Source organism: Microcaecilia unicolor, chromosome 5 (assembly GCF_901765095.1).
Source record: "Microcaecilia unicolor chromosome 5, aMicUni1.1, whole genome shotgun sequence".
Classification (NCBI taxonomy): Eukaryota; Metazoa; Chordata; class Amphibia; order Gymnophiona; family Siphonopidae; genus Microcaecilia; species Microcaecilia unicolor.
In genome coordinates, this window is record NC_044035.1 from 307,085,491 (window position 1) to 307,099,304 (window position 13,814).

Sequence of the window (13,814 nt, forward strand, 5' to 3'; positions counted from 1 at the left end):
TGGATTATTAGATATAGATTTCATTATTCATTATATCCTTGTAATAGACATATGATGGGTTTTATTATTTTGCTATTGGATTCACATTATATAATATGTTATTATACGTATTTATTAGTTTATTATTTCTTATGAGTGCACCACACGTCCTATATGTAGTACTGATGACTATTTTCAAAACAGTTAAACATTTTTGATAAAAAAATTTTTTATCAAAAATTTTTTCATCATTTTATTTACATCACTTTATATGTGTAGTTTTATTATAAGTTATAGATAATATGATTTATGGATTATGTTTTTATAAATAATTTTTTTAATTGCTTGAGTTTCCACCACTGCTCCAAAAATTTTTTTATCAAAAAATTTATCAAAATTTTTATTATTTATAATATTAATTCTACATTGGTTAAGTACCAATTTATACATGTATGTCATGTATGGTTATCATTGTATTTTAATATCATTTTAATATCATTGTTTTTGTTTTTATCTTGATTTATTTTGTTTACTATATTTATTTTATTATATTTGTCATATCATTGTTATTGTTTTATTTGTTTTGTAGCCCCTGATGCAGCCCTGTTGGGTGAAACACAGCCTGTGTCGGGCATGTTTTTTTTCAGATGATATTCTATTAATAAAGTGTATGTGTTTGTTTTCCACTGATCTGCTTTGTTGTTTTCCAACAGGTTAGTACTACATTTAGTTTCCTTTTGCACTGAAATGGATTCTATCCTGAAAACTAGTAAACTATTTTCATCTTTCATTGACTGAACCTACCAATACGCAGACGGAAGTTGTTGAAAGAGTGTCTGTTAATACCATCAAGCTTATTAATCATAGCAACTGAATACTCCACCATGATTCCAATTTGAGCATGTTGTCTGTCTTGGTCCTGTAGAGAGACATAATGAAGCAAAAATGGGAACTTCTTAATACCCTGATGTCACAAAACACCTAGCCACCCACCTGGGGTTACCCCGCAGCCACTGAGAAGGTCTACTATCCCCAGCACAGCTCAGGTCCACCTTCACCTGCTGCTTGTGCTGTATACTAGCACCCTCCACCCACCGACTGGGTCCCAACCGCCTCTGGGCAAGTCTGCCACTCTCAAATTATCCCCAGTGATTTCTAGGTTACTGGAGCCACACTCCCAGTGGTCCCACTGTTTCTAGAAAGCACTCACAGACCCAACATACAAACCACCAGAATTCTTTATCAGTCTAGACAGGCAGAGGCAACAAACTAAATTGTTTATTGTCTTAAAAATTGAATAATGAACAAAAAATGTACGATCAGCAAACAGTAACAGGTAACTGAAATATGGATCAATTATAAAACTAACTAAACATTTATTTACTTTCTAGAAAGTACATGGGGAGATCAGGACATATAGCTGCTCACCAGTTATCAAATACAACTTTTATAGGGCTTCAGCAAAGAGCTTTCTCTCTCTCTTCTCCTGGGCTGAAACTGGAGCAAAAGCCAGTACAATCCAAATGAAATGAGCTCCTGGGCCAATCAGACCCCAAAACAACAAGGTTCAAAAATAGCTGGTTACATCACTACAGGCATTTCCTTTATATGTGTGCTAACTAAAAGAAGGTGTGGTCATTCCTCTGTAACAGTTTTAAACAAACATGCACCACCTGCTGGCCAAACTAGAGAAATACACTTCAAGAAATATTCAATACAATTTACAGGCTTAAAACACGCTATCCTGTAACAGCTGGAATATAATTTTAAGGAAATGAAATAATATATCTGATGCTTTTCAAGTTGTTTATGAAGTCTAAATAAACATAAACAACTGTCCTCAGTTTTTGTTAGGCCTGTCATACACAGCAATAGATATTTCATATCCTCCAAAATAGAGCCCTTCCTTTGTCATGGTCCTCATCTTACTTTCTTCCTTCCATAGCTTCTTGCCTTCCCCTTCCCCACCATCTACATTTAATACCTAGCTACATGAGCTAAACGCTAAGAGTAGACCACTTTCTCAGTCAACTTGTACAAAAAATATAAATTAGATACAGGTCTGTAGTTAATGGAACTAGTTAGATCCAAGTTTGATTTTTTTAAAATTGAACAAATATTTGCCATCTTCCAATGTGATGAAGTACTCCACTAGGCAGACTATGGTTGACAATGAAGAGGGATAATGGAAGGTGGTCATGAACTGGAATCTTGAGCCAGTGCGACAGAACAGGGTCTAAACCTAAAGTTATGCTCATTAAGGATAACAGTTTAGATAGAGTAGGTAAAGTACTTTGAAAGAACACCAAAGCTATATAGAGTTAGATGATGCATCTAAGGCATGAGAGAATGGAGAACCCTGGATAATTTGATCAACAGGATGACTGTAATGGTGCTACTGTGTGAGCAACAGTGAGCACAAAATTAACTGATAGGCAGAAAGAAAAGGAGCCTTTAGTTTAATCAACCTTTGACTGAAAAACCCTGAGCTAAAAGCACTTAGATGGAATGCACTGAGTGCTAATTCTAATTCTATAACAGCAGCTGGGTGCCCAAATTCTGTTATAGAATACTAGCATAAATCGGCATCTATACACTTAGGATTGCCTACTTACCCCATGTCAGTAGCAGGCATAAATGCATGCACCTAAATGCAGTACTTTAAGAATGTAACTTACAGCATTCTGTAAGTTATACACATAACTGTCAAACACACTAATGCCCTGCTCATGTGCCTCTCTTTGTGCATACCCCCCTTGCATTTATAAGTTACGTGAATTGTAAATTGCTTAGTGCTAGTATTCTATAACTCATGCACGCATTTGGCGTGTAACTATAGGCTCCAAGTTCAAGAATGAAGGGGTAAATGTGATGCTTCGTTATTTACCCCACAAATCGGACAGCATTGCCTTTGTGAGGGAATCTAATTCCTGGCAGGCATTTGGGGACAACAGTTCCAAAATTGGGGCATGAAAGGAATAGTGATTGTTGAACAGGTAGTGACAGATGAGGGAAATATTCTGTCATTTGAAAAATTGAAAGAGCAGTACCAACTTCTGGCTGAAGACCTCTTTGCCTATCTGCAAATACGTAGTTATGTGAGTACACTAGGAAAAGATAGAATCAAAAGTGATTTTTGTTCAGACTTGGATAACTTTTTTCTCTGGGGAAGTAGGAAAAGTTAGGATAATTCAATTATGACATGCTTTGATTGTGAGGTTTTGGTGATAAACTAGAATGACGAGCTGGGGCTAGAATTACACATAGAAGATATCTTGCATAGTTTGGCAAGGGGCCCCCAGTCAGTTTACTGCTCAGTCTTATGTGATGTTCAATATAAAAGGTTACACAGGGCTATCTTTGCCCCATGTAGAGCATATAGAGTAGATGCAACACAAACATCAGATTATTTAAAGTGTAGGGGGAAAAGACAACCTTAGGTCATATGCTGTGGCGTTACTCTGGTTTTCTATAGCATTTTGGAGTTTTTTCTCTTTAAGCAAATTAGACGGTATATTAAATTCCACAATAAATATAAACAAACATGCTATGGGCCTGCCCCAAAGTATAAATGTTTTGGTGGGAAATGAATGTTTTCTTAGAGCAGATTTTGCAGGTAAAGGCTAATATTACTTCTCAAATAGTGCTCTTTTATCAAGAAGAGGGTCTTAGAATTTGGGGTAAGAGATGAAGGATATGGTTTTGAAAAGGGTGGTGGGGAAAAAAAGACCATTTTAAGCAGTTGGATAACTCCCGATGCACCGTCCTTCTGGCACTAGAGAGCTTTATGACACCAGTTAATGGTGATGGAAAAAATGGGGGGGTGGGGGGGGTAAGCATAAGCAACGATTTATGGAACAATAGGGTGACTACATACAGGTATTATCAACTAGAGCAAGGATTGCTGTACTGAATGATTTCTATGCTGTAACAGACTGAACAAGACTTGATCCAGCTCACGGAAGGGGGGGGGGGGGAGACAGGAGGGGAGACAGTAAGGGAAGGGTGTAGAATAGAGGGGAGTATTAGCATTGTATACAATGAAGGACTCAATAGTCTAAGAACCCAAAGCCAACTTTGGCTTAAGAAGGGGAATGGGAGGAGGCTGAAAATGGAATCTGTAAGAAGTTAAAATTGCATGGTTGCATTTGGAATCGTTGTTACTGTGGTTTGTTGTAGCAATAATGTTTTTGGAAACATCTCGGTGATGTTATTATAATGTTTTGGTGAGTTTAATAACCATAAATAAAACACCAAGCATCCCCGCACAAGCCATACCTGATTATTTTCTTGGCCTGGTGTAACACTGAGGCCAGCTGCTGCCATGTAGGCGCTTCCTATTGTTTTAATTTTCTCAACAGCACTGAATTTTGGCTTTAACAAAAGCTGTTTGGGAAGAAAAAAAATCACAAGTATAGCACATTAGTATCTATTTAGCCAAATTTTAAGCATGTGACTCTGGTCTTTTGATAACAAAGCTGAAAGTTGTCATAAGCTATGAAGCATAGTGCATGAAAGGCATGTCCATCTTTTCTGTAAGCATTGTGATGTCTTACATCCACTGAAGGGAAAAGAAAGAAAGTTATGTTTTACTGCAAGTTCCTTTTGAAAACCTAAAACTTGAAATCAGAATTTCCATCTAAGTAGAGCTTTTTTTTCTTTTTTTTTTAAAGAAGAAAAAAAAGAAAAGAAAGCCTTAGATGCAACATTTTCATTAAAAAGTCAATGCAATGGCACAGTAATGAGCAGAACCAACTACTGCAATTCCTTGCTTAAAGGGATTCAGTCGATTGAGCTTCAGTGTTTTTAAATGATTCAAAAGACAGCAGTAAAAGCGATTAAAGGTATGAGAAAATGGGATCATGTTACCTACATTGCTAAAAGAAGAGCATTGTTTTCAAGTTTCTCACATGATTATATTTAAAATCTTTTCCTGGTCTATAAAGTTAATTGTTCAGGTTCACCATCTTCCTTATCACATTTTCTTGTACCATGTTCCTCATCTAGAACGCTAGGATCTTCTCAGCAGAATCTTTTTCACAATGCCATCTTTTCTGAGACATACACTTGACAGTATTCACAATTCTATTTTTAATGTAGAAGGTCCTACTCTTTGAAATAATTTGCCACAATTTTTGCAGATAGAAACATCTTAGTTTAGAAAGGACCTAAAGCTTTCTTATTCAAGGATACTTTTGAAGACAATGAATGAAATGGCAGTTGGACGGCATGGTGAAACCAACCAAAGACATTGAACAAGTGACAACAGCTATGTCTCCTCTTTTAAACAGTTAAATAGTTTAACACATAGATATTGTGAACTGCTATACTGGAATTTCCGAATGGCCGTATCGAATTATTAAATAAACAATAAACTAAGCGGGAGACCTTAATTCTCAGGCTCAGCTTCTGCTCCTTAGGCCATTAGTGGGCAGAAACACTGCACAAGCAGTGTCCACAGGTCCTGGGGATAGAGAGGGAGCCCCAGATATCAAGCAATAGGAACATTATTGACCATACTTCTAACTGCACACATAACAGCTTCCAGAGCGAGCTGTGGTATCTGGCAAATGTCAAGGATGATCAAACATGATAACCAGGCTAGAGGAGAGTTTAAAAACATAGGGGAAAAACCTCAGGTATTTGCAAATGAAAGTTGCTGGCATTGCAGCCCCAGCAGAAGTTGTTTTTGATAGGAGCCTACTGGTTAGAGCACCAGGCTGACCCCCAGGGAAGGCCCGTTCAAATTCAAGTGCTGATCCTTGTGATCTTGGGCAAGTTAAATAGAGGCCCTTTTACAAAGGTGCGGTAGGGTTCTACATGCATGCAGTGCACGCCAAAACAAGACTACCGCCAGGCAGGCACGCACCCATGGTGGTAATTTCGGATTTGGTGCACGCCCATAATGCTTGGAAATTGTTTTTTTAATTTCTTACCGCACGCTGTTTCTGGCGTTAATCGGCAGTTGGAGTGCGCCAACCGGTCATCGTGCATGTAGCGTGTGAGCCCTTACCGCTAGACCAATGGGTGGCGTTAAGGGCTAAAGCTGTAAAAGGCACATCCTTTTACCGCAGGCCCTTTTACCGGTCCATCGAAAACAAAAACAAAAAAAGCCCTTTTTCCCCAGACGTAGTAAAAACTGGCCCAGTGCGCATCCAAAAGATGCACTCACACTACTGCAGGCCACTTTTTACCACGGCTTAATAAAAAGACCCTTCAACCCTTTATTCCCTCAGGTACAAAAATAGACTAAAAAAAAAAAAAGGTGAACGCTAAAGCTAAAAAACAAATAAAAACAGACTAAGCCAGAAGTCCAAAGGAGTAAGAAGCAACTGCCAGGCCAAAAATAAACATGAATGGTTAAAAAAATCAAAATCATGAGTTGCTGTACTTATTGACCTCTAAATTCTTCTTCTATGTTTTATTTAACTAATCTTATATTTCCAGTACAGTTTCATTACCACTTTTCATTTGTCCTTTATTTTTAAAACTACTATCTTCCCAAAGTTAATCTAAAGGAAATTTATAACAACGCCAACAAGAAACCATAACAAAATGAACAGCAAAACGTAAATCTGTCACTTCACCTAAAAAAAAAAAAAAAAAAAAGAAAGAAACACAACAGATCTAACAATGATGGCTTCCTAGCTAGTTATACTAATTCTGCCACATTAAGTTCAAACTACAATTTGAACCTAACAGCCCAATACTGTATTTTTACCACTGGTGCTTTTGAAGACTAAGACGGATACCTCATCAAAATCTGCAATGATTTCATTTAAGAGTCGCAGGCATTCCAGCCCGTCTTTATTGACATCGCACTCTGTGTAAAAGACCTTGAAATCCGGCACAGATGCAAACATGACGCAGACACAATCATAGGACTGATGGTACCAATCATGCATCTGTTGAGGAAAAAAAACCCAATTTATTTCCAATTGCTTCTTTTGGGCTGGTTATCAGACAGCATGGTGATAATCTATAAGACCTAAGTTATAATCATTTATAGCAGACGAGAATAAATTAAATTGAATATGTAGAAGCTTGAAACTCAAAATGATAGCACCTCCTGTATGGCTGCTTATCCATAATGCATCTCATGTGAAAGTAAGTTAAATACCTCATTCAACTTATTGTCTTCAATGAAGTATGCAGCAACATGAGCTGGAAGGACATTTTGTAACAAAAGCCTGTTCAGGTCTTCCATAGTCTCAATCTCCTCATCTTCTTTCTTAAACTTTTTCTTCCACAGGAAGTCTAGCCTACAATAGAAGTCAATCTGCAAAAAGCGAAGCCGGCAAGGATTTAATTTCAAAAAGCCCTTACCAGAATCCTTTCGAAAACCGAACATAGAGGCTGGTCTGCAGAACTCTGATGCAGGGGATCCAGTTCCGGATATTTCTACCTTGGGACCCTAATAAAGCCTAGGGACTCCCTGGAGGTGTTATACTCGGGGCTGGGGAAGGAAGCAAGCTGGCCAGATGCTACTGCGGCTTTTTTTAATCAAAGTGGTGCTGGAGTTTAGCTCTGTAGGAGCCTCCACCTCATCCCTTAGGCTGGCAAGATTTCCCAAATGTACCCAAATATGCAGTCTAATAGGGAGAAATTAATCATGGAGGTTAATTTAAAAAAAAGGGGGGTGGGGAGCAAGAAACATTCACATTACAAAGTTTGTAGTAAGATTTCTCTCTGGTAAAATCTAGTCACATACTGGTCTGTCCCTTTGGCAGCAGATTTAGATGTGATAGGTTCTCCCACTTAACCCAGGAGCCATTTTATTTTATTTCAGACAAACCCAGGTTTTGGTCAATTGTATTAATAGATCAAGATAAAATGTAGAATACACTTGCCCTATCAATTAAAAAGCAGATGATTTAAGGGATGGTGAAATAAACTCTTCCTATAGATTATCTGCAATTCATTTATTTTAAATTAGCAATGTCTTTATTATTTTCCTCCTTTCCTCACAACAACAATTTTTTCCATTACCAGATTGAGAAGTTTAGGACCTCATATTAAATTTCACACGGGTCGATATTCAGCTGGCGACACTCAGTATTTTGCTGACCACTGCCGGCGTTATACCCAGAAATTAAATTCTGGGCCATGTCCGGACTTCAGCATTGAATTTCTGTGTTTGTTGAGCCAGCTAAAATATAGATGGTTAAGTGCTGACTATCGCACTTAACCGGCCATGGGGCACCGCATAAGGATAGGACTGACTTTTACAGGGTCCTATTTATGCAGATACCCTGGCCGGCCAAGTGCTGACTCCGCCCCCAGAACACCCCCAAAATAGTCAATGAGAGGCCCTTTTACAGAGCGGTGGTAAGCCCAACGCAGGCTTACCGCTCGCTCTTCTGGGACTAATGCCGGCCCAACGCAGCCACCAGCGGTAGTCCTGCCCCGAGTGTGCGCCATTTCTGGGGGAAAAAGAAAACCCCTAGAAATGGCTTGCATGGCAGTACCCCAGCGGTAACTGGGCATCGCCGCGTGCTGCCCAGTTACCACCGGGTTAGCGCAGGAGCTCTTATCGCCACCTCAAAGGGGTAAGGGCTCCTTGTCGCATGGCCATGCGGTAAGAGTTCTCTTACTGAATGGCCACGTGTGCCGGGGGTCCTTTTACCCTCTGCGGTAAAAAGGGCCCTGGCACATGGAAAAAAATGGCTCCCACCGCTAGCGCAGGGTCCTTTTTCCCACAGCTTGGTAAAAGGACCCCTGAGATATACACTAACTGAACATTTTCGGTGGCACTACCTGGTTAAGGGCCACTGAAAAAGACAGGTTAGCCCCAAACATGCGATTTAACAGGAGTTAAATTGCTTTGACTATATTATGTTTTTGAGATTATGCTTTATCTGTAAGTTTTATTGTTTTCTTTGCAAAACATAAAGTTTAAAAAAAAAAAGACATTGCTTTGAATATCAATCCGATAGTTTCTAGTTTAGTCAAAGCAGAAACATCTCAATCTTCAAAATGTTCTCCTTTGTTCATACAGAAAGATGCTCTCCTGAAGTTTATACCAAACTTCACCGATAGTGGACATGAATTGCATTTCCAACATCTAGACATTTTCATATATCCAGCAACATTTATATTATTTAGGCCTACCTACCTCTCTCGACAAGACAACCAAGGTTACAAAAAACAGAGAAAGATAGAAACAGGCCATGATCAAAGGGTTTTTCATAATTCCTCGAGGCCTGAAATATAAGAAATGTACAATTAACTTTTCAAAACTTCAGAGGCCCAAAGAAAACAAAATAATGAATTCAAAATTGACAAAGTTTGTAGTCTATTCACCTGGCCTTTCACGTCATCATTTCTAACCTAGGGCCCTGTTTACTAAGCCGCTCGTTAACATTTTTAACCCGCGCTAATCATGCACACGCGTTAACTGTGTATGCATCTACAATATCCATATAGGTGCCTACACGGTTAGCGTGTGCACTACTTGTAGACATGTTAAAAATGCTAACACGCCTTAGTAAACAGGGCCCCTTGACAGGAAATGTTTTAAGACTCTGGTTGTACAGCAACTTGAGCCATTCCAGCTTTTACTGTGGGTTACTCTTATACTCTATGAAAGAATTCAATATGCAAATTAATGAGAATCTTAAAAATTCCCACCTCCCCCCCCCCCCCCAAAAAAAATGTCGGGCTAGTGAAAAATATAAAAACACTCAAACTCAAGAAATTTTACTAGAAAATAAAATTTCTTTCAAAGGAACTTCAAATGAAATATACTACTTTTTAAAAAAGAAAGGAAGAGAAGTCTCAGGGGCCCTTTTAACTAAAGGGTTAGCACCGCATGTGCCAATCTGGAACTACCGCTGGAGCCCGGTGGTATTTCGCACCCCCCAGTGCGTGCCATTTCCGGAGATCGTTCCCACTCTCAGCGCATACCATTTCCAGCGCTACAAAAATATTTTCTATTTTTGTAGCATTGGTGCTTACCCGGTGGTAGTCAGGCAGCGGTTACTACTTGGTTAGCATGGAAGCCCTTACCGGTCACTTTAATGGGTGGCAGTACGTGTTCTCCCTCCCTCCCCCCGAAATGGCCTCTCTTGGCGGCCCTGGGTCCTAGAGTACCCCCCCCTTGCCAATCTTTTCAGGATATCTATAACGAATATGCATGAGAAGAATTAGTCCAACCCATTAAGGGGGGGCCAACCACAACCGGGCTGAAGGCCGGTGAAGACAAGGGGAGGGGGAGGGGTGGGTTAAGAGAGGGGAGAGAGGGAGTGGGGAGGGAAGGGTTAAAAAGAAAAGGGGTGGGAGATAGGTGTATGGGAAGAAGGGAGGAGCATCTGGAGACGGTGTCATTTTGTGTGCAGCAGGCAAGAGAGGAAGAACGCTGGCCTGCCCACCCGCCCACGCACCGATAATAGAAAGAAGAAAAAAAATAAGAAAAACACACCATAAAACCCTCTCACCTCCCCCAAACTCAACCAGACACCCAAATAAAAATCTAGCAAACAATACTAGTGAACCCAGAGTAATATTCAAAGCTGTCTGGAAGGTCCTTCTAAATTATTGATTATATTACCTCTGGCACATGGTGAAAGGGCGTATATATAAGAGTCTGTGTGGTATCTTTTTTTTTTTTTTTACAAATTTCAAACATACATTACAAGCATAAACTTGCAAAAGAAACAGTGTTACACAACCATTCACTAGTACAGATAATAAATGCAAAAAACCTTTTTTTTCTAGTCCACAATATGGGATGGTACAGAGACATAGGCGCCGACTCCGTGGGTGCTCGAGCACCCCCAATATTTCACCCACCGGAAGTTCCCTTCGCCAGCTCAGAATTTTAGAAGCCCCTCTCTCCCTCCCTTCGAGTTCCAGGCCCCCTCCGTCCGAATTTTAAAAGATGACTTTTAAAATTCAGACAGAGGGGGGACCCTGGAACTTGAAGAGAGGGAGGAGGGGGGACCATGGAATTCGGAGGGAGGGGGCCTGGAACTGGGAGGGATTGGAATTGGGAGGGAGGGAGGGGGGTCTGGAATTGGGAGGGAGGGTGGGAGAGAGGGCCTGGAACTCAGAGGGAGGGAGGGCCTGGAACTCGAAGGAAGGGAGGGGGGACTGGAACTGGGAGGGGGCGGGGGCCTGGAACTGGGAGGGGGCGGGGGCCTGGAACTCAGAGGGAGGGGGAGAGGGAGGGGAAGGGGGAATGCACTACCTGTAAAAAAAATTTCAGCACCCCCCCCCCCCCCCCCCAATCATTTTGAAAAGTTGGCTCCTATGTACAGAGATAACACAAAACAATATGTAAATAGGAAAAAGAATCTGAGGAACCGGGTTTAATTTCCTCTGCAGCTCTGTGTAACCCTGGGCAAGTCACTTAGCTCTCCATTGCCCCAGATACACACTACTTAGATTGTGAAGCCTTCAGGGACAGTGCAAGTACCTGTACAATTGTATGTGAACTGCCTCGATTTGTGCTCAAAAGAGGTGGTATATCAAATTAATAAATGATAAACGATGACATTGATAAAAAAAAAAAAAAACACTGCTGATATAAAAGTGTTTGATTTTCAACAAATGCAATTACCAATGAAAGAACAAGTCAAGGAGACTCTTACCTGTTTGGATTGCTCTCTACCAAATAGGGATGGGAGTGGAAGATGATGTTATATACAATAAAAGCAATCAACAAAAAGAGAAGCTTGAGTTCATTGCTCATTCGAAGGAACATGGCACACGCAATAAACCCCAGCATGCAGCAATACAGATAATACTGTAAAAAAAACACATATTGGAGTTACTAACTTTTCTATATCGACAACACCAAGTATTACAGCATCACCATGACAAACTCAAAATCGACCTCAGAATGTTCAATCAATCGTTAGGCTGTCATGAGACACTACGAAGCAGATGGTATGATGGGGTATTTCTTCTCCTTAGGTGCTTATAAACACTGATGACTGTGCTATTGTCCATCACAGGGATAATTCACCCACACCGGTAAAAAGTACATGAACACCTTTCGCTCTGCAGACATTGCAAAATTTCCCTGGGATAATTTTCAGAGTGAAGTACGTAGCTACACACGTGGGACTACATTCAGTAAATGGCGCCCACATTTGGGTGCCAAAAAAAATAAACACTGAACGCTATTCTATAAACAGCGCTCCTAGTACCGGGATCTGCGCCCAATTTTGGATGCAAAAATTTACACCACCTGAAACCTGCTGTAAATACTTGCACCTAAATTAGGCGCAAATCTCCTGTGTTCTATAATACTGCACGCATCTTTAGTGAATGCTTCTGACCCACCCATGTCCGTGCCGCCTTTTCAGTTGCTCGCTAAAACGTTTGCACATGCATCTTTGTAGAACAGTGCCTAGCAAGATGAGAATGTAAATTAAAATTGTTGCCAATTAGTCCCAATAATTATTAGCGCCCTATAACTGCTGCTAATTGGCTCATTACTGAATGAACTTGTAAGCACAAATTGGGCACATGCCTAAATTTGCATGCACAATTTTGAGCACCTTTTATAGAATTTGGGGGATAATGTCTAATTTATGAGGGCACATATGAGTAAAATCATATGCACAGCACAAAAGGAGTTGTGCTGTTGTTATTTCTTCATGGCATCTTGGCATTCCTCCATCCCAACATACTCTCACTAAAATTATATGCACACCACTGGACTTCCGGTGGAGCCGAGCAGCGGGATGGACGTCGCGGTGTGAGCTCCGTTCCGCCCGCATGGAGCCCCCGATTTTAGAGCTACTGAACCCGCTCCCGAACGCCAAATGAATATCTGGGAGTGGCAAGGGCCCAGACGAACATAAATAGCGAAGCTAACAACGCCGTGGCCGGTCACCGAAAGGGCAAACAATACCTGAACTGAATGAGTGCCTGTACAAGATGGCGGCGGAGGCCGAATCGCGAGGCTCATAACGGCCCTCCATGGTGGTGAGCGTGAGAAGGGATCAACCAGACGGGAGGAGGAAAACTTGAACCAGCTGTGGAAGGCAGCGACGGCGAACGAGGAGGACCATGAAAAAGACCCGAGTAAGGGTGGCGCCCTCACTGAGGTGGGGCGGGAGAGTTGGTAAGCCCAATTTCAATTTTTGAAGGGAGAGCTTAAGGGGCCCGCAGGGCGGAATAGCCAAGGATCAAAAGCAAGATCAATTTTGACCCCCTGAGATTGAGGAATTTATAATTACGCCCGCAAGTCTGGGAGATGATTCTGTAGTCTACCTAGGTGCCCTGACCAGGAAGACGTTTTAGAAATATCATACCAGAAGCGAGGGCCATGAACTGAGACTTTGATATACCTACAAGGTAACTTGAGGGCCCGGGACGCAGTACTGGTAGAGGCCTCGCAATAAATAATAGTTCAGCGAGACTTAAAGGTGCGAGGAGGTCATAAGTGGCTTATTTAATTGTGTATGGAGCAATACTTGAAGCCCATGCCACCAGGGACTACCCGCAGAGGAACAAAATTTGATAAGGAAAAAATTTCACCTTTTAAGACTGGCCACAAAATGGCGGACTCGAAAAGTGTGTATGAGGGAGAATTTACGGACAAACAATTGGCGCAAATAACAGCGGCGGTGAGTGCTGCCCTAAATCCACGATTTGACTTATTGGCTGGACAATTAAAAAACCTTGAATCGTCTGGGGCCGAAACGGAGAAGAGAGTGGGAGAAGCCGAAAATCGGATTGCAGCCGCAGAGGACTCTTGTTCTCAGAATGCGCAAGAGTTAGCCAGGCTTCGGGCACAGCTTAAATCGCAACAGGAAAAAATAGAAGACATGGAAAACCATGCCAGAAGATGTAATTTGAGAATTGTGGGGCTGCCGGAAAAG

General features: G+C 41.1%; 1 protein-coding gene across 4 annotated transcripts in view; it reads right to left on the reverse strand.

Annotated features, from left to right (window-relative positions):
- Positions 1 to 13,814, reverse strand: part of ADCY7 (adenylate cyclase 7) — a 257,435-nt gene that overhangs the window by 4,277 nt on the left and 239,344 nt on the right. For all 4 annotated transcript variants that reach the window (XM_030204352.1, XM_030204350.1, XM_030204353.1 and 1 more), the window contains 6 exons: positions 11,571 to 11,725; positions 9,095 to 9,182; positions 7,100 to 7,258; positions 6,732 to 6,884; positions 4,258 to 4,365; positions 784 to 898 (listed from right to left, as the gene is read on the reverse strand). In XM_030204352.1, coding sequence (XP_030060212.1) covers positions 784 to 898; positions 4,258 to 4,365; positions 6,732 to 6,884; positions 7,100 to 7,258; positions 9,095 to 9,182; positions 11,571 to 11,725 — 778 coding nt within the window. The remainder of the gene's footprint in view (positions 1 to 783; positions 899 to 4,257; positions 4,366 to 6,731; positions 6,885 to 7,099; positions 7,259 to 9,094; positions 9,183 to 11,570; positions 11,726 to 13,814) is intronic.